This window comes from Eumetopias jubatus, unplaced genomic scaffold (genome assembly GCF_037043125.1).
Source record: "Eumetopias jubatus isolate StellerSeaLion01/CBP00866 unplaced genomic scaffold, mEumJub1_p1.0 scaffold_10, whole genome shotgun sequence".
NCBI lineage: Eukaryota > Metazoa > Chordata > Mammalia > Carnivora > Otariidae > Eumetopias > Eumetopias jubatus.
Genome location: NW_028274816.1, coordinates 127,175,853 through 127,202,638, shown reverse-complemented (window position 1 = coordinate 127,202,638; position 26,786 = coordinate 127,175,853). Strand labels below are relative to the sequence as shown.

The 26,786-nt window shown below is 53.5% G+C and overlaps 1 protein-coding gene across 1 annotated transcript in view; it reads right to left on the bottom strand.

Annotated features, from left to right (window-relative positions):
- RPH3AL (rabphilin 3A like (without C2 domains)) overlaps positions 1-26,786 on the bottom strand; it is a 139,914-nt gene that overhangs the window by 50,166 nt on the left and 62,962 nt on the right. The window contains exon 5 of the mRNA XM_028109225.2: positions 4,680-4,766. Coding sequence (XP_027965026.1) covers positions 4,680-4,766 — 87 coding nt within the window. The remainder of the gene's footprint in view (positions 1-4,679; positions 4,767-26,786) is intronic.

Genomic DNA, 26,786 nt, shown 5'->3' with positions numbered 1-26,786 from the left:
TGAAAACTTCTAAGAGTAACAACAGCCAAGAACTTAAATATCTGGGGTAATATTAACTAAGAGAGATGAAACACCATCATACTGACTCTGACATTTTAGTACACAATTTATTCTCCAAACAATAGCCAGAGTACCTTTTAAAAAGAGGGAGGAGACCTACACTGTTGGTGGGAATGCAAGCTGGTGCAACCACTCTGGAAAACAGTATGGAGGTTCTTCAAAAAGTTGAAAATAGAGCTACCATACGATCCAGCAATTGCACTACTGGGTATTTATCCCAAAGATACAAATGTAGGGATCCGAAGGGGTACATGTGCCCCGATGTTTATATAGCAGCAATGTCCACAATAGCCGAACTGTGGAAAGAGCTAAGATGTCCATCGACAGATGAATGGATAAAGAAGATGTGGTGTGTACACGTACACACACACACACACACACACACACACACACACACACACACACACACACACAGGAATATTATGCAGCCATCAAAAAGAATGAAATCTTGCCATTTGCAACGACGTGGATAGAACTGGAGGGTATTATGCTGAGTGAAATAAGTCAATCAGAGAAAGACATGTATTGTATGACCTCACTGATATGAGGAATTCTTTTTTTTTTTAAGATTTTATTTATTTATTTGACAGAGAGAGAAAGAACAAGTAGGCAGAGAGGCAGGCAGAGGGAGAGGGAGAAGCAGGCTCCCTGCCGAGCAGGGAGCCCGATGCGGGACTTGATCCCAGGACCCCGGGATCATGACCTGAGCCGAAGGCAGCCGCTTAACCCGCTGAGTCACCCAGGCGCCCTGATATGAGGAATTCTTAATCGCAGGAAACAAACTGAGGGTTGCTGGAGTAGTGGGGGGTGGGAGGGATGGGGTGGCTGGGTGATAGACATTGGGGAGGGTATGTGCTATGGTGAGCGCTGTGAAGTGTGCAAGACTGTTGAATCACAGATCTGTACCCTTGAAGCAAATAATACATTATATGTTAAAAAAAAGAAGAGAGCAGGAGGGAAAGAATGAAGGGGGGGAAATCGGAGGGGGAGACGAACCATGAGAGACAATGGACTCTGAAAAATAAACTGAGGGTTCTAGAGGGGAGGGGGGTGGGGGGATGGGTTAGCCTGCTGATGGGTATTAAAGAGGGCACGTTCTGCGTGGATCACTGGGTGTTATGCACAAACAATGAATCATGGAACACTACATCAAAAACTAATGATGTAATGTATGGTGATTAACATAATAAAAAAAAAGAGGGAGGAGATTCAGGTCATGTCTTTCCTCTATTCAAGACCCCTCCAAGGGCTCCCCCTTCCACTCGGAGCAAAAGCCAAAGTCCTAACAATGGTCTACAAGGACCAACATGCTCCGACCCCCTGCCACATCTCTGACCTCTTCCAGTCACACCGGCCTCCTTGCTGATCCTCAAACCTACCAAGGACCCACCTGCTCCAGGGCCTTTGCACTCACTGTACCCTCCACTTGGAATACTTTCTAATCACAGAGCCACACAGCGTGCTCAAATGTCATCTCATCCGTGAGCCCTTCTCTGACCGCCATATAAAATACAGCAGCTACCCCCCACGTTCCCAGCACCCCCCCTCTTTACCCTGAGCACTTTGTTGCCATCTGTGACACGGCAGGATTTACGATGTCTGTGGTCTCTCTCTCCCACAAGAAGAGCTATTTTGCCTGGCGCATAGAGGATGCTCAATAAATACGTGTTGGATGCTCCAATGGATAAATGCATTCAATCAGGGCTGAAGTTCACCTTGCTATCCCCTGAAGGGCACAGAGCAGGCAGCATCACCAACCTGACAGCCCCAGGGACCTTTAACCAGCACCCAGAAAAAATGTGGACAATTACAGCCAAAGAGGGCAGGAGGGAAGTGTCAAAAGGAGAGGTGGACCCGAGCGTCTGGGCCCAGAGGTATGAGTTTCCATCAGAAAATGCAGGTTCTCCCATCAGGATGTGGCTTCTGCCGCAGGACAGAACTCCACATTTTTGTCACGGCCTCAGAACTAGCTCTATGTGACACTTAAAATGACATTTTCAATGCTCTTTCTATTGAACTATCTCTTTGTTGTGATTAGATAATTTTTTCTAAGATGAAAAGGCACGAGGACACCAATTACCCTGTCACTCTCCCACCCCCAAAGCAGGCGGGAAAACACAGCCCCCCGGGTATGGCCCCCACAGGCACGCAGCCTCCTAGACGCGCGCACTGTCACACCTCCTAACTGTGCACGGTGTGCCCGTGGCCGCAGAGAGGGAACTTGGAGCACTCCTGATCTGGCTACATTGTATCGGCCTCTAGAAATTCAAGGACAAACTGATAGCATACTGCACAGCCTCATATTCTTTGCCTTAGAAGAGATAAGAAAATTCATCCTAAGCTATTTTGGACTTTTCTGGGCTCTGGAGATTAGGAAAGAAAGTCTGCACCAAATGTGGGCCCTGCACACGGCAGCTCAGGATGGTTGGCGGGAGGGGGGCAGTGAGGGTGACCTGAGGGGGGCTGGCCAGGGGCAGCTGCCTCCAGAGTACTCCACTAAATCATTATGTTTGCTAAATTCATCTTCCACCTCCTTTTCCCTGACAGCTCCTTCCTCTCTGTCTTCCCACAGCTTGGGGGTGACCGTCATTTCATCCTGCCAAGTGTCTGCCACAAGATACTCTCTGAAGGAATCTCCTCTCTCCTGACGGTGGAGACCTGCATCTTAAAAGGGACCCCCGAAGACCAGAAGGACCTAAGGTTCAAAGTGGGGATTTCTGGCAGGGTGAGAGGGAGGCCTCTGATGTTACAAAGTTCCTATTCTAAGCCAGACATTTATGTGCACTTTGTATGCTTTAACGACCTTGCTGAATTCTCACAGCACCTCTGGGAAATCCGTGCTTTCAACTCTATTTCAGGGTGAGAAATCAGGGACCTCCAGGCAAGACAGAATGTTAGTTCATACTCTGAGGACCTTCTCTGTTCCAAAAACACAGCAGTGACAGATGAAAATAATCTAAAAACAACAAGAAAACTTAACTGTGCTTAAAAATAAGATACATTATATATGTATATATCTCAGTGGATCAGAAACTCCAAACAGTTACTACTTGGAGTGGCTAAAGGCACAGCCTGCTGAGCTCCCGGGCCAGAAGCAGGTGGAGGCCACTGGGGGCTTAGCCTTCCAGGGTGGGGGGACTAAAAGTACCACCTGAGAGGTGGGGCACCCAAGCCAGAGCCACTGAAAATGGGAGCTGGTGAAGGGATTTCCCACCTGGGGAAGGAGGCTGAAAAAAGGAGAGATGGCCTCCCTGCCCAAGCCTGTGATGATCAGCTCTGGGCATAATCCCACCGTCACTGTGGACACACAACCTATCACTAACAAGACCCATGGCTTTGCACTGGCGGGGTGCGGAGTAGTCGGCACGGGGGGCGGGGGGACCCAGGACCTGGGTGGAGGAAACGCAAGACCCCTTGGCAAGGAGATCTGGATGGAGGCGGTGGGAAGGGAGACAGACTGACTCCCACCTCAAGATGAGCATACAAACCCAAATTCCAAGACACTTGAGGAAAGCTGACGCTAAGAAAGACAAAGGACAAAACCAACAGTTGGGAGATAGTCTCAAAGGTTTAGTGAACTAAAGACACTACCCAGAAAGCATCCCAGAAGGATAAAGGAAGAAACAAGAAAGAGCCGTTGGGAGTTCCTGGAGGAGGGACTGAGGCTCAACAATATATCCAACAGGATTTCCAGGAGAGCAGACATGCATTAGCCGGAGAGCCATATTCAAAGACAGCATGGGTGAAAATTTCCCATAACTAAAGACCTTTTATGGATCCTCAGATTAAAAGCCCATATCGGTTGCCACGCAAGATAAGTAAAAAAATAAATCCACATCTGGAAAACCAGGGGTATGCTCCCTTTGTGCCCAGCTGTTCTGTTAGCACAATCCCCATCCTGTAACGCACCACAGAGAGAAGCTGCCTGCCAACATCCTCTGTTTCAGCCCCGATCCTGGTACAGTGAAGGAAGCCCTGGGTTTGGGGTTAGGAGACACAGTTCGAGTCCCCTATCTGTGATTGCCTCAGAGAACTCACTGAGCCTTGATTTCTTCTCCTAAAATGGGGTCAGAACTGGAAGTATGGAAACTTCGTACCAGAAGGGACTTTGGGGTGGCATCATCACAACTGACCACGGCTGTGTTTGATTTCTAGCTCTCCCACCAACTAGCCTTGTGCCCAGAAGGTACTTCACCTCTCTTGTCTCCATTTCTCCACCAGTAAAAGGGGATAATCATAGCAACCACCTATGGGGTTGTGTCAGGATGAAACGAGTTTAGGTATGTAAAGAACAGCACAGTGTCGGGCGTGTAGTAAACACTCAGCCTAGGATAGTCATTATGCACAAAATACTATACGCACCTACACTCAGTGTGAGGGACTCCCCATCAAAACCACAGCCCCCAGGCATAGCAGAACCAGGGCCCACTGCCCCCTCTACACCATGGAACAGGCAAGCAGGCAGGCCAGCCCTCCCCGCCCTTCTGCCTGGCCATCCTTGGGAGTCCTGCTTGGCCTCTAGAGAAGGCCCTCCCAGCGACCAACCATGAATTCTCCCAACCGCAAGTGTGCTCACACCCGCCCCAGCCCACCCCCACCCGCTGCCCTGGGTATCCTACCTCTCTCTGCTCACTGCAGAGCTTACACAGCCACAGAGGCCGCTTCTGGCCGGGGGAGGCCTCGATCCCACATTTGGTGCAGACTTTCTACAAGAGAGAGGACATGGAAATGTAAGCACTTCGGCGACTTCCTCCTCATCTGAGGGGCTGAGAAACTAACCAAGGAACCCTCTGGCATCTTCCAAGGGGATGGTGGTTAGTCTCAGACCAGCAGGGTACATAACTCAAAGGGCACAGATCATCTAAACTCTGTAGTTGGCTTTGGGGCACAATGGATATGCCCATCCGTGGATCGCCATGAAAGAAATTCCCCACCCCACCCCCATGCGTTCTGTTAGGATCACATTAAAAAAAAAAAAAAAGAAGCTTGCTGATATTCACAGCTGCATCATTTTCCATAGCAAAGAACTGGAAACAACCCAAATGCCCGATACCAGAGGAAGATCCAGGCAGACAGAACAGAATATGATGTGGCCTTGACTTAGCCAATTGCGCTGATACCTGGTAACGTGGGCAGGAAATGATCTTATTCAACAAAGAGCACACACATCTGTATACAGCTGCACAAAGACCTCACATGCGTGCCTGATGAGGGGAGGAGATGATCTAGTGAGAAACACCGGTGGCAGCTTTTTTTTTTAAAGATTTTATTTATTTATTTGAGAGAGCGAGAATGAGAGAGAGAGAGAGCACATGAGAGGGGGGAGGGTCAGAGGGAGAAGCAGACTCCCCGCTGAGCAGGGAGCCCGATGCGAGACTCGATCCCGGGACTCCAGGATCATGACCTGAGCCGAAGGCAGTCGCTTAACCAACTGAGCCACCCAGGTGCCCCCGGTGGCAGCTTTATACCACGTTGCCCACAGAATGATTCCAGGAACCCTATTATGTAAGTATGAGACCCATTTCACAGGTGAGCAACCCGGGGCTCAGAGTAGTTGGAAAATTTGCCCAAGTTCACGCAGCAGGTAAGTAACGGTCTCAGGTCTGACTTTAGGGCCATTATATAATTTTTTTCCAGATGCCTAAGTATCCCGAACCTAGTTTCTGCAGTGTTTTTCATTCTACAGTGTTGCTGAAGTTCCTGACTTCTGCATCCACATCTCGCTTCTCTGAAACACACAGCAACCAGCAGGGTGGGCAAGGCAGATGAAATTCGCAGGGAGGCAGAGGGGGACTTGGTGGGGCTGAGACCTGTTTCCAGGTAACCCAGGCAGAGTATGATTCAGCAGCCACGTGTCCTCCTCAGAGAGCTGTCCTGCCAGCTGATCAATCTGCCTACCACGCGGAAGCTGCCCGGTCCCTGCCAGGCTGGGGGCTCTCTCCTGCCTCCCGCCGCCTGGGAAAGGCGAGATCTGTAGCCTGGCCTTTTCTGCAGGCTGCCAACTGAGCAAGGAGCACACTCTCTTCTGAGAGGGAAATGTCACCGACTTGGCTTCCCAGAGCATGTCGTCACCACCCGATCAGGCGGCTGAGCCCAGCACTGCAGGAGGTGGGGGCCAGCTCTCTGCAGAAGGAAAGCTCAGATATCTATTGGGCGGGGGGGGGGGGGGGGGGGCAGACATTTGCTACCATTCAACACACAGGTATGAGAAATGTCACTTTTATTTCTCCAAATGAAATGCAACCTGCTTCAAGCTCTCATCTGTCTGGGCTGGAAGGAAGTCCATCCCAGTCACAACTGGGGCCCCTGGCCAGCTCTCATGAAGGCCCTAAGTGTGGGGTGTCTGGGGGTGCAGGCCATCTGGGAAGGGATCGGCGAGTGCTGTCTGGGGTGCTCACTACTCTGCTCTTCTCCCTCTGGGCTCCCATGGTCCCTCGGAGGGGGAGGAGGCCTGGCCACTTCTGTACCAGGCCTGGGTTTGGGATGTGTGACAGGCTGGGGCTTAGTGTCACCAAGGGCCTGCGGCCTGTCTCCCAGAAGCCCCTAGCTGCCATCCCTGAGCTGGTCTGGGGACTCTCCCTACACCTCCCAACAACCATTCTATCCCGAGGACAGGGGGCCCCCATAAGCCCACAAGGTGGGCCTCAGAAAAACACAACACAGGCCTTTCTTGCTGGGGGTAAAGGGAGAGGAAGGAAGCCCTGAAGCCAGTTGGCTGTTTTCCTTGCTAATTCCCACCATCTCGTATAAATGGTACACGTGTGGAAGTAAGGGTGGCCCTCCCAGTGAGGTGAGATTGTCCTACTGCTTAGTGGGTAGGATGATGGCTCGCCCTCCAAGCTCACTCTGCCCCCTCCCAGTAAGATGAAGGTGCGAGGAATAACGAAAGGACAGAGGGCCAGTTACCACCATTTACTGGACAATGGCAGGTACCAAGCACTGGGACCCTGGAGACAAAAGTATGAATGAGGGGGTGTCATGATCTCCACTATAAAGATGAGGAAACTGAGGCTCAGAAGTGTTCAAGACTGTCTGAGACCCCCCAGCTAGCTGGGGACAGTCAGGATTTAGGAGGCTTCCTTCTTCTAGACCTCAGGAGAGCTGGGTAACTCCTTCCCTGGCCCAGGAGTCCAGCTGGTGCCCATAGCTCTCCAGGGTTCATGTCCCCGGGAGTGTGGCTGATGCCTCTTGAACAGGCAGAGAAGGCAAGGTGGGATGACCCTGGGACAAGACTTTGCTGGGGATGGGGGAGCAGTCACACTGCTCATCAGCTGCATGACGCGGGTTCTAGAAGCGAACACTTGGAAGTGAGGCTGGGAGGATGGGCATGCACATGCCCTCAATAAATATCTGGTTGGATGAACATCTATGCTGCTGGGGGCAATGCAAGAAACTAGGAGAGAGTTCAGAACAGCTGTGTTGTCTTCTCCCCCAGACCATGGGATGCAGACCTGCCCAGCCTGGGGACAGGAGCGGGTTGGACCAGTCGCCCTCCAGAGGCTGGGTCAAAGGCTGTTGGTCAAGTCCCAGTCTGGAAGGGCAGGAAGAGGGATGGGTTGCATGTCCCAAATGTCCCTGCTGCCTCTTGTCCTGTGGAGTGCTGTGGAGGGTCGGGGTAGCGCGACAGGACGCGCCTGCCCCAGCCCACGCACAAGCCTGTTTTCAGGCTACCAGCCAACACTGCGGAGCCCCCAGTTCTCGCCACCTCTCTGTCGTCTTCATGGGTCTGCAGCATCTCTGGATGGGGAATCTGGGCCAGCAAAAAGATAACATGCTCCAGTTCAAATAATATACAATTGCTGCTCTGTTAAATTTCGGATCAGTGAGAGAATAATGAGCCTTTTCTCCTTATGGGCTCAGTCTTTGTTCCGAGGTTCCAATAAAGAAAATTAGGCAGGTGGCATTTTAAAAAAGCCAGGGACAGAGAGGGCAAGCCAGCCATGATATCGACTTGGTGCAAAGGAAACACTGCACCATTATGTCAGGGACGGTCTCGGGGCCTGGCGTGGTCCCTTGCTTCCCTGCCTGAGATGGGCTTCCATTGAGCGGAATTGCCCCAGGGGAGCAAGCACCAGCTTCCTGCCCTTGGCTGTATCTTGCTTCCTGCAGCCTGCAACTGTGTGGGCATTAAACAATACAAGTCTAGCTCCTGGGTCGGCCTCCGAGCAGAAGCAACAAAGCTCCAGGGCTGCAGCCTGCACGGGCTCTCTCTTCGTTCCCTCCATGCCCTCCTTTTGCAAATATGTATTCCAGCTCAGAGGGGGTGGCTCAGGGCACAGGACACAGGCTTTGGGGGCAGGAAAGCACAATCTGCCATATGGATGAACCTTGGGCTTGTTCGTCTGAGCCTCATTTCTTTGCCCATAAAACGGTGGTAACAGGCAGACTCCCGCTGTTGGGAGGATCAAGGGAGATGATTCATGAAAGTGCTTAGCGTACTGTGTGATAAAGAGCAGCAACAACCACATTTCTTTCCTGCACACCTGTCTCATTGAAGGGTGCCAGCACCCATCAGTCACATAGGCCCAAACCTGGAACCATCTCTGGTCCTCACCCTCCCTTATTCCCACCAAACAATCCATAGCCGAGGAAGCTACATCTCACTTGGCACTGTCACCTCCCCTCCACCACCACCCTCCCTGCCTCCCGGTCCGCACTGAGGTCCTCTCCAGTGCCCGGCCTGCACCGCAGCCTCCCAGCACATCCCCTCACCCCCACTTTGGCCAGCCTCCAGTGGGTTCCCGGCATAGCAGCAGGAGTGATCTTTTCAAGATGCAAATCTAATCATGTCATTTATGCTGTCCCTGCCAGCTTAAAAGCCTCCAGAGACTTCCTGTTGTTCTCTGGATGAAGACCACCTGCTTTTTACATGGCGTGTCATGCCTGCTCAGGCTGGACCCTCCTCGTCTGCCTCAGTTCACACCCCTCTCCCCTTGCTCTCCATGCTCTGAGACCTAGCCATGTGGGCTTGCCTTCACTCCCTGGTCCTCACTTGCTTCTTCTGCCACAGGACCTTTGAATATGCTGCTCCCTCTGTCTGGGATACGCTTGGCCACACTCTTTTATCATTAACCTATGCAACCTTCAGACCTCAGCAAAAAGCACCACTTCTTCAAGGAAGTCTTCCCTGATTTCTTACCCCATTGGAGCTTCCATAACAGGCTCTTGCCTCTTTTCCTCCACTGTCAGGGCCAAGATTTTTACCCTCATTTGTGTGGTGACTATCACTGCCTCTACTAGGCTGCAGAGGCCATGTCTATTTCTGTTCACTTTCCTGTTTCCAGTGACCGGCACAATGAATATTTGTGGAATGAATGAATGAACAAATAAATAGGAGATACTTTTAGTATTATCATTGAGAAGGCAAGACATAGCCCTTTGTAGAACGTGCCAATCTGTTGGGGAGATGAGACACCCAGAGAAAAGAAACAGCATGCAGCACAAGCCAGGGTGCACTCCTGTCCACACCACGTGGCGCTCACCAGCAGGGCAACGGGAGAGCCTGTACATGGGGCAGAGTGTCTGAGGTTGTAGGACGGCTGGCCAGGTGGGCCTCATGCTCAGGGTATGGGGCGTGAATCCAGGCGGACCTAGTCACAGAGGAAATGACACTGAGGGTCTTTTGTTAAGGACACTGGGGGGGGGGATGAGGGAGGCGAGGAATGTGTCCCCCACCCTCCACATGACCGCTTCTGCCTGCATCCCCAGGGGTACATCCTGCAGGCCACCTGTGTGTGCAGACTCATTCCACGGTCCAATCAGGTGCCCTCTTCGACATCCTCATCATCCGGGCCACTTCGGTTACCTCTCTACTCCCTGAAGCCCCCGCACTGCAATCCAACACCTTCCCCCTCCCACACCACAGCCAAGAAGCAGAAGTACAAGAAGGTCTGTGAGCCCCCAGGCAGCTGAGCTCAAGCATTTTACTCCCAGGCCAGGCCTTCACCTCCTCACTGTGAGCCCCCTGGCCCATTTCAGGGAGAACCCATGCTCTGTGGGGGTTCCCAAGCTGCTGCCAGTCAGGAGAAGGAAGGGGGCGTGGGGCCAGTGCTGGGCTTCTCGAAGGACACTGCTGGGCACGCAGACGCCAACACCTCACAGGAGCAGAGGCTGGGGAGCAGTTAGCAAGCGGGAAACAACCACACAGCCCTCGACAGGTCCTGAGGGCTTCACGGCATCGTCGGTCATCACACAGAAAGCCCTGTTTGTGATGCTCAGCCAAGCAAAAGAGATGAAAACGTGCCCAAATGTTCCACACACAGAGGCCAGAACGTGTATGCAGCGCTGTAGAAATGAATACTGAAGATGGCTCATCTGCAAATATTTGGTGCTTCAATTCAGCAAACATTTGACACCAGATGTAAGGCTCTGTTCTAGGAAGGAAGGGGACGAACAAGGCATGACCCCTTGTCCTCAATGGCCCAATGAATGTCCCACCAAACAGAGGAGTTTATGAACTGGCAAGACTCATCTAGAAGAGGACTTCCCCGAGCATTCCGATCATCCAAGGCCGATTTGTAGCTGAGATGCCCTTGTGAGGACCCACACCGCTGTGCTGCTCACCGAGCAGCAGTCCACCCCGTCTGGCCCCGGGGACTGAGGGAAGACACGACCCAACCCAAATGTCTGCAGCACCTGCGCAAAGCGATGGGAGGAGCAAGCCTGCAAGTGTGCCCCTCGTGTCACACAATGTGTTCCCAGGGCTCGAGATCAAATGCTCAACAAGGAACAATCCGGTCGCGTTTTGGGGAAAGCTATGCAGCAATAAAAATGCTGACGACAGAAACGAAAAAAAGTGAAAACAATCACAGTGAAGCTGTATTCATCCTGAAATGGAGCAACACTCACAATAAATTAAATCTAAAAGCACGTTATAAACAGTATGCATAGTGTGATGCTCTACCGTATAAATATGTATAAGTGCCTGTATCTATTTAGAAGTCAATATATGCACAGAAAAATATATGGAAGGATAGCGCCCCAAATGTAAATCAAATTGTGCTAAGTCAAAATCTATTTTCAATGGATAAGCAGAATTCCTATTTAAAGGAAGCCTATGCTAAATGCTTTGGGAAATCACTCGCCCCAAGTTCATTTTTTGACCAGATCTGGATTTTTGTGGGTCAGGATGGATTCAAGAAGCTGAAAGCCCATGCACAAATAGGCAGGAGACAGGACTTTTTGGTCGACTGTGGCTCAAATGTAGATCGTCAGCCTCGTCCCCCAGCCTCTCCCAGATGGTGTCACTGAGTCCCTGACCCCCCAGATCATAGGCTCAGCCCTGCTCAACCCTGGAGACATGAGCCAGGTTTGGAGGGGCTTCCCCAGCCCTGTGGGCCAGGAGTGTAGGGGCTGGAGATGGACTCGTCTCCACAGATTGTATATCTGGAACCTAGGTCCTGCTGCCAGGTGACTAGGTTGCTGAGATACCGATGTACATATTATAAATATTTACACACTGAGCACTTATGCTACACCAGGCACCAAATTACGTGTTTTATGTAGAACCTTATTAATTTTTGTAATAACCTAGGAGGTGGGTATTATTGTCCCTGTTTTATACATGAGGGATCCGAGGCTTGAGGTTAAAGAACTTGACCACGGGGAGCTGGGATGGGAACCCCATGCTGAGCCCCGAGCAGCTGCCCAGACACTTATCCAAGCCTTTACCCCCACCCCCACCCCCAAGTGACGGCAGAGCCAGCCCCTCCTCCAGAGCTGTGGACTAGGTCAAGCCTCAAGTGGGAGAGGACACAGCCGGGCGCCACCTCCTTTCCATTCACCAGGACACAGCCCAGGGGCCAGTGGGGCTGGGGGCACACTGACCTCAGCCCTGAGCACCTACAAGTACCGAGTCACTCAGGCCCAAAGACATGCAGCCTCAAGAATGCCAGCTATCTGCTGCTCCATCTGAGACAGAAGCCAGGAGTCAACAGGAGAAGAATTTCGGAAGGAAGTCAACTCTCTCTGTGCTTCCCGCTGTAAGGCCGGGCCCAGGACACACCAGCTCTCTCCATCCTGGCTGCAGGTGGCAGATGCATGACCACGCAGGGCCAGATGTCCCCTATTCACCCAGGCTTCCGGGAGGCTGCATAGCCAGTTTTGAGCAGGCCCACCCCCTCCAGATGAGCCTCTGACATCTGCCGGTCAGGCACCCCCCACCCCCAACCACCTTTCCCAGTTGAAAGGAAGCACCGCAGATTTCAAGACTAGCTTCCAAAACACCTCACTCCAGCCAGTGAGCACCGAGCCCCGAGTGCAGAGGGGGGTTGAAAACGCAACAGAAGCAGCTCTGGATTTTTAACATTCACAAGCACGTGATAAGAAATCGTGCCTGGATGTGGCTCTGGATCATCTCTGCGCCTGTGCACCACCGTGTGCGTCTGACGCGCTCATGGGCTGCTTCGGGCAAGATGAAGCTGCCAGGCTGGTGGGGGGGCGCAGATGCCGCCCCACCTGCCCCCTCAGCCCCGCTAACTCTTTCTGATGCTGCTTTTCCTCAGCATCACCTCTCAGACCAGAAACTGTGTCTCTAATTTTTGCCTCTTTTCCAGACAAGCGGGAAACAACATGTGTAAGAACTTGCCACTCCTCTGAGAACGGTTCTATCAGGTCCCTGAACACAACCCTCCTAAAATCTCCTGCGCCTGGTGTGTACCTCAGGGCTCGCTTGTCACTGAACCAACCGGCCGAGGGAGAAGGAATATAATGGTCAATGGAGTTCTACCATCAAGATTTCCATAAGCTCTGAACACAGCTGGCTTCTCCCCTGCTTGGCTCCGACAAGGCCTGAGCCTAGAATCCCTGAGTCCTGATTAGCTCCTTCCAGCCCAGGGGAAGAACTCTTGCCAGCCTGGGTTCCTGGGGCTGACAGTGCCGGAGCCATGGCTGAGGACATCTCGTCCCCCAGACTCCTAGCTGCAGGTCTAGGGGGCTCCACCCGAGTCCCTGGAGGACGAGGCTCAGGCCAGTGGTCTCCCAGGAGCGCCATGTCACACGGTCTGCCGCTCTCCAGCCCCACTCTGTCAGGAGGGAGTGAGGGCCCAGGTGGTGGAGGGAGCCGGCTTCCATCCATCTTGCTCCCTGCTGCATGGTTACTTAGAATTACAACTCATAATAATGATAATAGCCACCATTTATTGAGCACTTTATTCCATGCCTGGCACCATGCTCAGCGCTCAACACACATTATCATTACCACATTCAATCTCATTTATGTTCGCAACAGCCCTGTGAGGGTGCTTTTATGATCTGAATGTTGTAGATGAGGGATTGGAGGCCCAGAGATGTTGGGTGGCTTGGCCAAGTTCATGTTAAAAGGAAGTGGCAGAGTCAGGGTGGGGGACCCAGGTCCATAATAATAAAAGCAAGAGCTTATATAATACGTACCATGTGCTGGGCACGGCATGAGTGGGCAGACAGCTTTGGTAACCTGTCTGGGTCACCCAAGGGGAGGAAGTGGAGCGCTGGACTGCAACCCCAGGCCCAATCTTACCTCTCACCCATGGACCTCTGTGACCCCCCCCCCACTTGTTAAGAAGGATGCTTCTAGGGCCCAGGAAATGGACAGACACTGCCCACGCCAGGAACATGAACACAAGGAACTGGAAGTCCCCAAGCCAGCTCTGGCCTCCCTCAGCCCAACCATGGCTGCATCATCACCCTCTGCTTTCCAGAAGCCCAGGCCTCTCACGGACAATTTCTCACTGGGAGGCACGCTTGCCACCTGGTAGAAATTTGGCTTGAGTTCTGTTAAAGGAACCTGGTTCTCAGAACCACAGCTAAAGAAGAACTAGATCTTTTTTTTTTTTTTTGTCCTCACAATCCAGCATCTTGAAAATGCCCTGCCCCTCTCTGCACCCACTGAACTAATGGCTGCAAGTAAGCCTGGCTCCTCGGGGCCACCACCAAGCTGCACCTTGGACGGGGGATGCCCGCTCTGGTCAGCGATGACTATGCAAGGAGCCCTTGGCCAGGTATGTCCAACTCAAGAAACTCTATGGCTCCAGGGCATGTGACCAGGGTGTGGGCCTGACCCCAAAGACACTGAAGTCACAGCCCCACGTTTGGAAGACTTGAAATTTCGATGGGAAGGCGAGGCAAGAGGCTCCCATTAAGCCTCCACCATCCCTTTCCCTAGAAGTTGGTGGGCAGCAACCTCAGCTGCAGGCCAGGGCATTGAGTAAACACTTCCTGAGGCCCTGTTACCCCCTAGGTCTTGGACCAGGCTGCAAGCCCAGCAAGGCTTCCAAGGTGAGGAGCAAAGAGAGAAGAAAACATGCACACACATCTGAGAATCTTGCTCCTCAGCCCTTCTCAGGCCCCCTCCCCATGCCCCACTGTCTGCTCCCAACACTCTAGGTACTTCCATGCTTCCAAGCTTTTTCCCAGGCTTGCTTCATGCCCAGCAAACTTCTATGTATCCTTCAGGCACAACGTGAATGTCTCCTCCTCCAAGGCTCCTTCCTTGATTTATCCCCCAGCAAAGTACTAGTAACTTCCTCCCGTGCACTTCCACAATGAGTAGACATTTCTACATATTGAAATTGCCTCTAAAATTATATATGACTCCTTGGAGAAAAAGGACATCATTTGCATTCAAATGCCCAACGTTAGCAGGTCAACCTGCAGGCAAAAAGTCAGCTAGGAAAGGTGGGAGGGTCTGAGCAACAAGCACCGTGTGCACGCCGGATGCCACAGCTTTTCGGGACGCAAGGATGGGAGGGCCAGATCAGATCTGGGTTTCAGAAAAAAATGCCTTTGCTGAGTGATTCAGTCACTTTCCTGGTCGATCTGTCCTCCACATTCTCAGCAAAGGTTCTTTTTCCAGAACATTCCCAGATGCCTATGGAATTCCAACTCCTGGCTGGGTAAGGGAGGCGAGGCAAAGGAAGGCTCCAGGTCATTCTGAGGCTGCTAACGTGGACAACAGGATGTATGGTGGTGAAGGTAACAGGGCGGAGAGAGGGTCAGGCGGGATAATTGGCTTTGGACACGCCGCTGTTTGCAGTGTGAGTAGAAGTCCCTTGGAATAGCTGCCCAGTGGTAGCTGACACACAGGACCACGGCTGGGGAGGAAGGCCAAGCAACAAAGAGGGAGGGCTGAAGTTGGGGAACTTAAGGGCAGCGAGTGAACTTTCCATATTGATCTGTGTGCTGTCTACTGTTGATTTCACCACCCCTGGAAGGTGCTTCGGGAGGGCTGAAGCCTTGCCTGCCTCGTTCCCTGAGGGAGCTCTAGAACCTGGACAGTGCCCTAGGTGCTCAATAAATGTTTGTTTAGTCTGAAGGGGACTTGAACGCTTGGATTCTTAGGGATGGAGCTGGTGGAGAAAGAGAGCACAGGAGGGGCCAGCACCTGGGGGAGGCAGAAGGGGACCTGGAGCATGACCACGGGGCCCAAAGCTGGACGAGACTGCCAGCAGTCCAGCAAACTCAAGTTGCTTGGCCAAAGAGACCAGGTTGGGAAACAGGAGGGTTGGGAGACTGGGGATGGCTGGTCAGGGTCCGCCAGAAGCCAAGTCAGCACCAACTGCTGCCTGGTTCAAGTCAGGAGACCCCCCACCGCCCGCATCCCCCAGCCCTGCCCCCGCCAACTAGGCATGGGACATTCCAGCCCCTAGGGAGCCCCACCTGTCCACGGGGTCAGCACAGCCTTCTCTGACTTTACAGGTTTATCATTACTCTCAGTTTATGTGAAAATACCCACTCCCTCCAGTGCCTGGGACACAGCAAACAACCTTGAAGCCAAAAAATACTTTGTTGGAACTGATTTTTTTTTTTTTTAACTTGAAAAATACAGCAGACTAGACCAACACCCTAGGGCTTCAAAACATTGTGGGAGCTGCATCACTACTAATCAAGGAGGGGCCCTCCTGCCAAGCCGGGCGGGACAGAGCGCCCAGGAGAGCGCCGAGGAGAGCGGTGACCTGTCTGGGCCAGGTGGAGTCGGGGCCCCAAACCTCAGGCCTCAGAACCCCCAGCCCAGGTGTTCCATTTATGCTGCTGAAGTGAGCGGCTTGTGCCCAGGGGACGGACTGCAGGCCCCGATACCAGGTGGGGGCGGTCGGACTTCATTCTATAGGCAGCAGGGAGCAGTGCGCTGATCACACCTGAGCAAGATGACCGAGCACAGCGTGAGCCGGAAAGCGCATGAGCCTCCGCTTGGGGCAGTCAGGAGCCTGGTGGGGCGGCTCTGCAGGGGCTCAGGCCGCTCTCCCCGGAGGGCCCAAGCCACACTCCCCGCTACACCTGGAAACTCAAGCAAGGCAGGGGTGGTTCCTAGACAAGAGGGGTCTCTGGAAGGCCTCTCCATCTGTCACCTGGGAGAGTCACGCCTCCCACAAAAGGCGGGATGGCAAGGGTGAGGAAAGGGTTTGGAAGGGAAGTCGCGGAGCCCCTAAGCTGCCTCTGAGAAAGGCCTGGTTCTTTCTTGGTTTGGAAGGCCAGCCTAATGGGGGCCGCAGAAGGATGGTCAGCTCCTCCCTCCACCCTCAGCAGGAGAGGTGCCCTGTGTCCCCCCAGCCCCCCGAGGGGGAACAGAGAACTGGCTAAATCCACCTCGAGTTAAAGTCAGTGAACAGCAAACAATCAGGAGGGAAATGTCACGAAAGGAAAAACAGAGGCCCTCCGAAGTGTGGCAGCTTGCAGGGCGCAGCCGGAGAGGTGAGGGCCACACCACTGCCTGGAAATGTCATTATCTGTTATTTACCACAACGGAGGACAAGAGGCTGCACAAAATTACTGTTCCTGGTAACAGCCACTAAACTGATTTGCCAACACTGCTTCCTGCTGTCCGCGTTCTCCCAAAGCTACACTGACCAGACCCTGGGAAAAGGGCCGCTGAGCCCGGAGGGCAAGGAGCCCCCGGGGGTGCAGGACAGGTGTCCTCAGGGAAGGGGCCCAACCACGGTTCCCGACACCCCAACCCAAGCCTGTAGAAGCCTTTGCCTGCTCAGTGAGGAGCTGGCCTCACACTGACTCTGGTCCACCACTCAACAACCCCCAGCAACCTCCCTCCAGCCACCCAGATACTTCAGGGGTGTGACAAACCAGGGTAAGGCCCCAGGCTCCCTCTGTGATGGGTCTGCTTCGGGAGGGGGGGCTGGTGTTTGGCGCTGTGCCCTATGATGGTGGGGGCTCTAGGGGCGATGCACTTTGGTACCCCACTGGCAAGCCGCCGCCAGACAGCACCTTCCTTTGGGGGGTCTCCTACATGTCTTTAGCTCTACTTCCCACAGGATATGTGGGCAGTGTTGAACCGAGCAGTGAGAGTTCTCGCTTAGCCTACTTCTCCATCTGGAAAATGGGTAAAATCACTGCCTTTTGCCTACCTACCTCCGAGGGGGGCTGTGAGGGCCATGTGGCATCAGAGAAACATCCGAGGCAGAGGGGCTCTCAGAAGGACATGCCAACCCCCACACTGGCTTTCTCCTGCTGAGACGACATGGACGCAACCACGGCCTGAGCCAAAGCACACTGGGAAGTAAACTGCGGCTTTAAAACAACAAGCCCCACTGCGTTCTGGAGGCTTGAGAAATGAGGTGTAGCCCTCAGCTGCCGCTCCATGATCTGCGAGGCCGCCAATGGCCCCTGGGGAGCAGGTCCGGGGCAGGAATGCTGCAAAGGCTGACGCAACCTGAGCTTCACAGGAGGAAAGTGCTGGAAGGGCCCGAGAGACCCTCTCACCTGACCGTTTCCCCGCCACAGGGGAGGCCCGAGGCCCGGGAGTGGAGAAGAGATGTTGCTCTGGGGTCCCCTGGGGGAATCAGAAAGAGCTGCACCTGTGGCCAGTCTCCTGACTGCAGGCCCCCTCACTGCAGGTGCCACTGACAGATGTGGACGGCTCTCACCCACAGACTTGGCCCCACCGCCCCCGCCGCACCCCACTAGCTGTGTCCATCCTCGGACTCCTTTCTGGGAAAGAACCTGACCCATGGCCCCGACTGGATTTCAGGCTTGGTGGGGGGAGGGGAGTGGATGTGCACACACGTGTGCGCAGGAGAAGCCTGAGCAGAGGAAAGCAGCAGATGCTGAGCTGCAGCTGTGGCCCTGGGAGAGGTGGGGCTGAAGGAAGAAGCCACACCTAACGGGGATAGGGGTGAGAGGGCTGGGCCCGGCGTCCCGCCCCAGTGCTGACCCCCAGATGGTGTGTGTGAGCAGCCTGGAAGAGAAGGGCCACAGTGAAGCGTGACAAATTCTCTTACATCAATATAGCTCCTACAGATGGAATTAGATTTCCAAATCTAACTGATGCCCCCAAAGAAGGGCATCTTTGATTTATTAAGTGGAAAAAAAAAAAGGTTAAAAAAAAGGACTACAGAGTGAAGAGTATTTTATGGTCCCATTTAAAGTTATGTATGTATACACACCTGCACTTGCACGCGTGTGCAGAAGGACAAACGCCCAGGCTGTGAAGGATGGAGGTGTGGAGCTGAATTTTATATGCTCTGTATTGTTTGAGTTCTAGAATTATTGTGCAGTTACCATACGCCAGGCGGGCCATACACTTCACTCCTTCCGCCTCTCCCGCCCCTTTGTGAGGTAGGCGCGATCACTAGTCTTCATTTCCAGGTCAGGAAACTGAGGTAGAGAGGGGAGAGGCAACTTGCCCAAGGGAGGCGGCGAAGCCAGGCAGCCCAAAGCCAGGACTCTTCACCTCTGTGCAATGGTGAAAAGTACTTTTTTAAAATTCCAGGAGGAAAAAATTCTAGAAGAGAACCAATACAGATAAGGGGAGGCTACCTTCCTAAATCCTTTAATACCCTGGAGCCCCAGCAACACACAGCAGGGAGGGGAAGGAAGTCACACCCCTTCCCACTTCCGAGTGGCCTGGCGCCTTGGGTGGGGGCTAACGGGTTGGGAAAGGGTTGGCACACTTTTTTTGGTAAAAGGCCAGAAAGTAAGCATTTTAGGCTCTCTGTCAAGCCAAAGTAGCCATATGTAAGTGAACGGGCGGAGCCTGTTCCAACAGAACTTGATGGACATTGACACTGAAATTTCGTGTAACTTTCATGTATCACAGGATATTCTTGTTTTGATTTTTTCCAACCACTTGCAAATGTAAAAACCATTCTAGTTCAAAGGTTGTACAAAAATAGGTATCAACCCCTGGTCAAGTGCCACCCAGCTCTTGGGTGCCTGGTGCAGTAGAGGAAAAGGGCACAGGCAGGGTCCCCAGGATGCTTAGAGTAAGCTCCCAGGTGCACAGCCTGTTTCCACAGTTCTGGAAACACACTCGGAGCTGCAGGTGCAGGCGATGGTAGAGTCGGGGCTCATGGTGAAGCCCAAGTAGGGGCATGGTCAAGAGAGAGCACAAAAGCCCTGAGCTCTTGGTGGCCCTGCTGAAGGTGGCCCCACAAGGGACAATGAGGAGGACGGGGTGGCACCTACCTCAGAACTGAGGAGAACCACCACTCCCTGGAGGCCCAGCCCTCTCCAACGGCCTCTGCACCGCCCCCAACACCCTACTGGGCAGCTTCCCTGACATTTTTATGAATCAATCCTTCTCAGTGTGACCCCTGTCACACCTGGGTGACCTGACAGGTAACAGGTGCCCAGTGACCCGTCCTGGTTCACCTGCTACACAGAGAGACCCTGATACTTCAAAAGCATGACACCCACGTCGGAACAATAAGTCACAGAAATGTCTCTGGATAATTCATTTACGCAGGGTCAAGGGGAGAACCTCCCTCCCACCATGCCGCATGTGGTGGGAGTCTTCTACTCAACCCAGACCTTCACTTTCTCCCATGTCACTTCAGTCGCCCCCCTCATCCCCCCGCTGCTGACATCCACCTCTGGGCTGCTCATCTCCCTCCAGGGTCCCTCTTCAGATGCCGCGGCCTGGGATCTTGCCCACAGACCACACGGTCCACATGGCTTCCCCCAGCAACCTCGGTCCCATCTGCACCAATATGCCCCAACCAGTCCCGCTCCTGCCCCAGCCCAGCCCTGCATGCCAGGCCCTGAGTACAAGCATAGCACCGGGCAAGGCCATCAGACCCTGCCACTGACCCTTGTGTGGCCAGGCGAGGTGTTTCCTCACCTGCAAAGTGGGGATCATGACCTCCCAGGGTGGCTGGTAATCCAGTGGGCTCTCCATCACTGGTAGCTTTTGTTATTTATACTCCTGTCTTTTGAGTCTCCATCCTGGTTGTTCCTCTCTGAATTCAGGCCCTCATTATTACTACTTGGATAATTCAGCATCCAACAGGCTCTCCAACCCACTACACATTCCCTTCTCCAAATCTGCCTCTGGAAGGAACCTCCCCAAAGACCCACCTGTTTGTCATTCCCTGTTTCACACCCTTTGATGGCTTTGCTGCCTACAGGATCCTCAGCAGCCCAGCCCCATTCCTTCCCTCCCACAGCCTGCCTCTCCCCCCTCCCCCTCCCTCGCTCCCCCGGCACTCCCCCACACCCCCACCACCAGCTCTGGCCCCGCCAGTCATAGCTCTTCCTCTCACCCTGCCTCTGCGCAGCTGTGTCTCCTGAAACGCCCTCCCCTGGCACCTGGGTGCTCACCCTCCTGGCCCGGCCCGGCTGAGAACTAGCTCTATTCTGCAGCCCTCCAGCTCTCCTGCGGCCCAGCGCTCCAGATCACCCCACACCTCTGCTACACATTCTCACGCTGCGCAGCACTTTCACCAGCCGTGAGCTCCAGGGGGCAGGGCTCGGCGGGAAGCTGAGCTAGTGGGAGAGGCTCCAAGGGTTGTGGGGGTGACCCAATGGCCACAAATCCTCTCTCTCTCTCTCTCTCTCTCTCTCTCTCTCTCTCTCTCTCGGAAGCCCCAGGCCTTGACCTCAGGAGGCTGCGTGCTTCCCAGAGGCCACCCTCGCTTGGCAGCTCCTCTGCTGCCTTTGTCCTGAAGATGCTGAGGTCAAGGGCAGCGGCACGACAGGGTGAACGGAACGGGCTCTGAACTGCACAAAACGGCAAGACAGAGGCCAGTGTGGGGGCAGGAAAGACACGCCACAGGCACCAGAACAGCACGTGAGAGAAGCGTGCCCTCACCGAGATACTCCGTTCTTAAGACGCCGGAGCGAGGCAGATGCTCCAAGGCGCCGCATGTGTGGCGTGTGGCCCGATCGCCCGAGCTTGGCCACAGCAGGCCAGTCAACTGCCAAAAAGCCTGGGCGACACGCAAGCAGCCAGAGCAGGCCTGCGGTGCAGACAAGTTAAGTGACTCTTCCCGGGAACTGAGGAAACATGAATAGCTGAATGAAAAAATTCATCTTGGTCATGAGGCACGAACTACACGTCTTCCACATCTGAGTTAGGTCGAGGAGGAGAAAGGACAAGGTGTGGAGAGGACAGGGCCGCTGATGGACGGGGCGCGTGGATGACCTTCACCCGGCGTCCATCCAGGAGGCGGGCTCCGCGAAACACACCGCCCCCTCCCAGCCCTCGGGCACCGTCGGTGGCACTGTGAAAACGCTGCGGCCGCCGCGGAGACCCGCGGAACAGCTCCTCAGGAAATGAGACATAGGATCACCACACCACCCAGCAATCCCACTTCTGGAAAGGATGGAAAGCAGAGCCTCGAAGAGAGATTTGCACACCTATTCATCGCAGCACTATTCACAACAGCGAGAATGTGGAGGCAACCCCCGTTCCCATCGACCGAGTCATGGATCGACAACGTGGATTAGGTACACCCAGTGGCATATTATTTGGCCTTAGAAAAGCAGGAAAATCTGACACAGGCTCCCACATGGATGGACCCTGGAGACATCACGCTAAGTGAAAGAAGCCAGTCACTTCTTTCAAACGCTGCATGCTTCTGTTTATATGAGGCACCTGGAGAAGTCAAACTCCCAGAGGCAGAGGGTAGGCTGGTGGGTGCCAGGGACTGGGGTGGGTGGGAATGGGAGTGTTTAATGGGTACAGAGTTTCGGTTTCACAAGATGAGAAAGTTCTGGAGATGGATGGTGATGGTAGGACAACCATGTGAATGGACTTAATGCCCCTGAACGGTACCCTTTAAAAACAGTTAACACCGTAAGTTTTATGTGATGTACATTTTACCACAAATTAAAACAACATTTTAAAAAACTGCTTCCTGTTTTGCGGGACTCAAATTCATCCAAGGAGCAGGGTGGGGCAGCCCCCACTCTGCAGGCCCAACAAGGGGCAAACTACAGAGATCTGAAGGGTCATTTGTGGGGCCCTCTCCCTTCCCAGACTCCCCGGCCTTCTCCCTTCTGCTTCTCACTTGTGCCTCGCTCTTCCCCCTCAGTACCTTGTCCACACACCCCTCCCTTCCCCGGGCCTGGGACACTTTCTTCCAACGTAAATTTCTTGTCACTGTCTCAGCTCAAATGTCAGCTTATAGGAGCTCATGCTGTGCATCCAAAATAAAATAGCTCCTCCCTACTCCCGCCCCACTGGCTGTCACTGTGTCTCTCCCCCTGATCTTTATGGTTTTGCCCACCGCTTTCTGAAATTATTGTATTTAGCTATTCTTGTCCATCTTGACTTCCTACGTCATCCACTCCACGGAGGTGAGGCAGGGCCCCAGTGCCTAGCCAGGATGCTCAGAACCAGCCTGCTTGGTTTCAAATCCTGGCTCCACAATGAACTCGCTGAGGGACCTCGGGCAGGCTTTAACCACTCAGTGTCTCAGTTTCCCCATATGTAAAAGGGCGATAACAGTGCTGCCCCCATAGGGTTGTTAGCAGGACTGAGTACGTTGCTGTGTGAAAAGCCCTTACAACTGTCTGTGTGGTCAGTGAGAGGGGTACTGACTATCAGGGTTACTAGCAATGCTCCCAAGGGCCGGGCTGCCTCCTGCCTTGTTCATCGCCGCTATCTCCACAGCCTGGCATACAGTTGGTGCCCGATATACACCGCAGAATGAACGAAGGACAGAATTCTGCAGAGAGTGCCCTTAAGGAGAGCCCATTTCATTTGCAAAGACAGGCCTAGGGAGCTGAGCTGGCTCCAAAAGAGGGGCAAGTCCCCCAAGAGGGCCGCTCCATTCTCTTGCCTGCATCGGCCCCTGGCCCCTCGAGGTGGGCTCGACCTGGCCCCCAGTATTTAGCTTTTGCACTGGGAACATCCTGAGAACATTCAGGCTGCTTCTGAAGGTCCTGGGAAAGTGGCTAAAAGCCGTTTCCCCCGTGGCAGTGAGGGCAGCCAGCCAGCCCCATTGCTGGCACTGGACAGAGCAGAGGTGGGAGGGCGGCCTCCAGACAGGGCCATCTGGATGTGTGTGGGGTCCCCAAAGGCATCTTCCATGCTGACACAGGCACCCACTCTGGGACTGAGCCCCGCATTGGGCTCTCTGCTCAGTGGGGAGCCTGCTTCTCCCTCTGCCGCTCCCCCTGCTTTGTGCTCTCTGACAAATAGATAAATAAAATCTTCTAAAATAGGGGCGCCTGGGTGGCTCAGTCGGTTAAGCGGCTGTCTTCAGCTCAGGTCATGATCCCAGGGTCCTGGGATTGAGTTCCGCATTGGGCTCCCTGCTCAGCGGGGAGTCTGCTTCTCCCTCTCCCTCTGCCACTCCCCCTGCTTATGCTCTCTCAATCTGTCAAATAAATAAAATCTTTAAAAAAATAAATAAAATCTTCTAAAATAAATAAATAGATAAATCTGAAATCAATCTAGAATTGATTTCTGTGCCTAGTATGAGGTAAGTCAAGGTACATCTTTTTCCATATGAATATCCAAATAGCTTTGTGTTATTTATTCAAAAGACCATTCTCTGCCTATCAGTGGCTCCGTTGTCCTAAACTGCACTTTTTATTTTCTCTCATTTTTGTCTCAGGTGTATGGAAATACTTATTTTCTGACACGTATGTTAAACTTATAGGCAACAACCCTGCTAATAAATTCACCTACTGATTGTAACCATTAGTATTTAGATTCTGTCAGACTTTCTTGTTACGCAATGACGTCATTCACAGATAACGCCAGCTGTAGCTACGCTTCTCCAACCCGTACACCCCACATTTCTTTCTTTGCCTGATTGCACTGGGCTGGCTGGTAGTCCAATGTTGGATGGAAGCAGTGATAAACATGCATAGAACTTGCCTTATTCCTGATTTTAAAGGAAAGTTCTCAATATTTAACCTGTAAATATGCTTCTTCTCCTGCATTCTTTAGAAAGATGGCCCTGCTTCTCCAAGGAAGGGAAATGCTGTGACTACTTTGGCCTGAAAGAGTGGAGGCCTAGCATGGCCCCGCGAACACCCCTGGGGGACCCAGCTTCCCGCCACCCGCTGGGGGACCCAAGTAGGCCACATGACCTCAAATGAACCCCTGTTCTCCAGCTGTGACTGGGGAACAGCCTCACCACCCCTGCTCTCCCTGCAGCTTTGTCCTGAGTATCAAAAAGAGCTTTCTAGGGGCGCCTGGGTGGCTCAGTCGGTTGGGTGTCTGCCTTCGGCTCGGGTCATGATCCCAGGGTCCTGGGATCGAGCCCCACGTCGGGCTCCCTGCTCAGCGGGAAGCCTACTTCTCCCTCTCCCACTCCCCCTGCTTGTGTTCCCTCTCTCGCTGTGTCTCTCTCTGTCAAATAAATAAATAAAATCTTTAAAAAAAAAAAAAAAAAAGAGCTTTCTAAAGCCTAAAGGACATCGCAAGGTAAGAAAGACCACGGCCTCGGTGCCCACTGTTTGCAAGAGCAAGGATGGCCTGAGGGAGGGTGCGGGGCCCCTGAGCTGGGGTGTGTGTGGTGTCGGGGTGGGGAGGTGGCGGGGCGGGGGGGAGGGCAAGGGGAGCAGAGGGCCTTTAACTCCGGCCTGAGCCTGAGCCGGGCCTGGGGCTAGGATGTTAGAGCAGAGGTTTTCGAACCAAAGAGAATCAGCTTCCCCTGGAGTGTTTGTTAAGCACAGATCAATGCTCCCATCCCCAGAGCTTCTGTTCAGTAGGTACCAGGGACTGACTGTGCCCCCTCCAAATTCATGTGTTAAAGTCCTACCCCCCACTGGGATGGTGTTTGGAGGTGATTAAGGCCAGATGAGGTCATGAGAGTGGGCCCTCAGGATGGGATGAGTGGCCCCAGGGTTCCTGCCAGCTCCCGGGCTGTGGGTCTGGGCTGACTTCCGCAGGACACACCTCCTCAGAGCCTTGGTTGGGGGCAGGAATCAAGGAATCAGGTTCAAGTGTGGCCCCTTCCCTCCGTGCTTCCCTACTTCAGGTGGGACGCCTGATCCCCCAACAAGCTAGACTTCCTCTAAGGACTTTGAGCAGAGTAGAAAGAGTCCCTTTTCTCCAGGGACTCGGCACACATTATGGAGACCACTGTTTCATAGGCAGGCCCCTCTGTGACCACACCGTGGAACACATTTTGGCTGAGACCAGAAAAATTGTGATGGCTTCCCCTGCACGGTGACAATGCCATCCCGGGCTCAGGCTGGTTCTCCAGCAGCCCTGTCTGGCCTCCCCCATGGTTGCTGAAGACGGATTCCCAATCAAACCAAAAGCTGGCTGACTCAGCTCCTAAGCAATCAGAAGTGCCAGGCCTCTCTAATTAAGCAGCCAGCCCCTCTCCCTTCCCACCACAGCCCTCCGATAATGAGGACTGGCAGCCTGGGCGTGCAGACCCAATTACGGAGGGGGTCACCGCACCAAGCACACACACCCCCCCGCCGGCTCTACTGGCGCACTCATTAGCTTGTGGCTGCTGAATGTGCCAGCTTCTTGCTGGGGACAGCTCCGTGTGGCCAGTAGCATCTGAGACTTAGATCTGGACACTTCCCATGTCAGAGATCTCCCAGCATCCCCTCTGCAGCCTGCTCCTGCCCCCATACTCAGACTGCAACCCACGCCCGCGTGCACAGAGACAGCACTTACTGGCAGGCACAGGAGGACCACGGCCCCCCATCACACAGGACGGACCGAGTGACCCTCCATCACCCACCTGCTGCGGAGAAGATGGGATTCTCTTAGACCATGGGGCTCCCGTGCTGTGCTGCCTCATCTCCAGCCCTACCGTCTCATCCCCAATGACAGACAGGCAGTGCTAACTTGCCTCCCACGGTCACTTTATGTCCCCCTGCCATCTACTCACCAGACAGCAGCGAGGCTCATCACTTATGAAGACAAATCAGATCATGTCACATCCTGCTTAGAACACTCCACTGGCATCCCACGAAATCAAATCTCAACTCCTGACCTTGACTTACGAAGCTCCTGTGTGATCGGCATGCCCGCCTCTGCCCCAGATGCCTTCATCAGTTCCTCGAACCTGCCCAGCTGCTTTCCCACCTCAGGAACTTCATGCTCGCTGCTCCCTGTGCCTGGAACACTTTTCCATATAGATCTTCCCAGGGCTGGCTCCTGCTTGCACTCGGGTCTGAGCTCAGAGAGGCCCTCCTAGTTGTACCCTACCACACTGCTCTGTTCTAACTCACTACAGAGCCCTCAGTCTATTGGATAGTATTTTGTTTGTTTGTTGTCTCCCTTTTCCCACTCCTGGAAAAAAAATCTCCATGAGAGCAAGGGTTTTGTCTCTCTTGCTCATGGTACTGCCAGCACCTAGAACAGGGCCTGCACACAGCGGGCCCTCTACTATTTGCAGAATGAATGGATGAATGAATGAATGAATGAATGAATGACACAATCTTCTCAAGGATGGAGAAGAAAACACCCAAATGCCTGCTAGTACCCTCTCCTCCCACTTCTACCCAGGAGCAACTTCCCTTGGAAACCCAAAGGCCTCTTCACCTTGCTGCTCAAGCCAAGACCAGGTCCTCAGCCTGCTGCAAAATAAGAACAA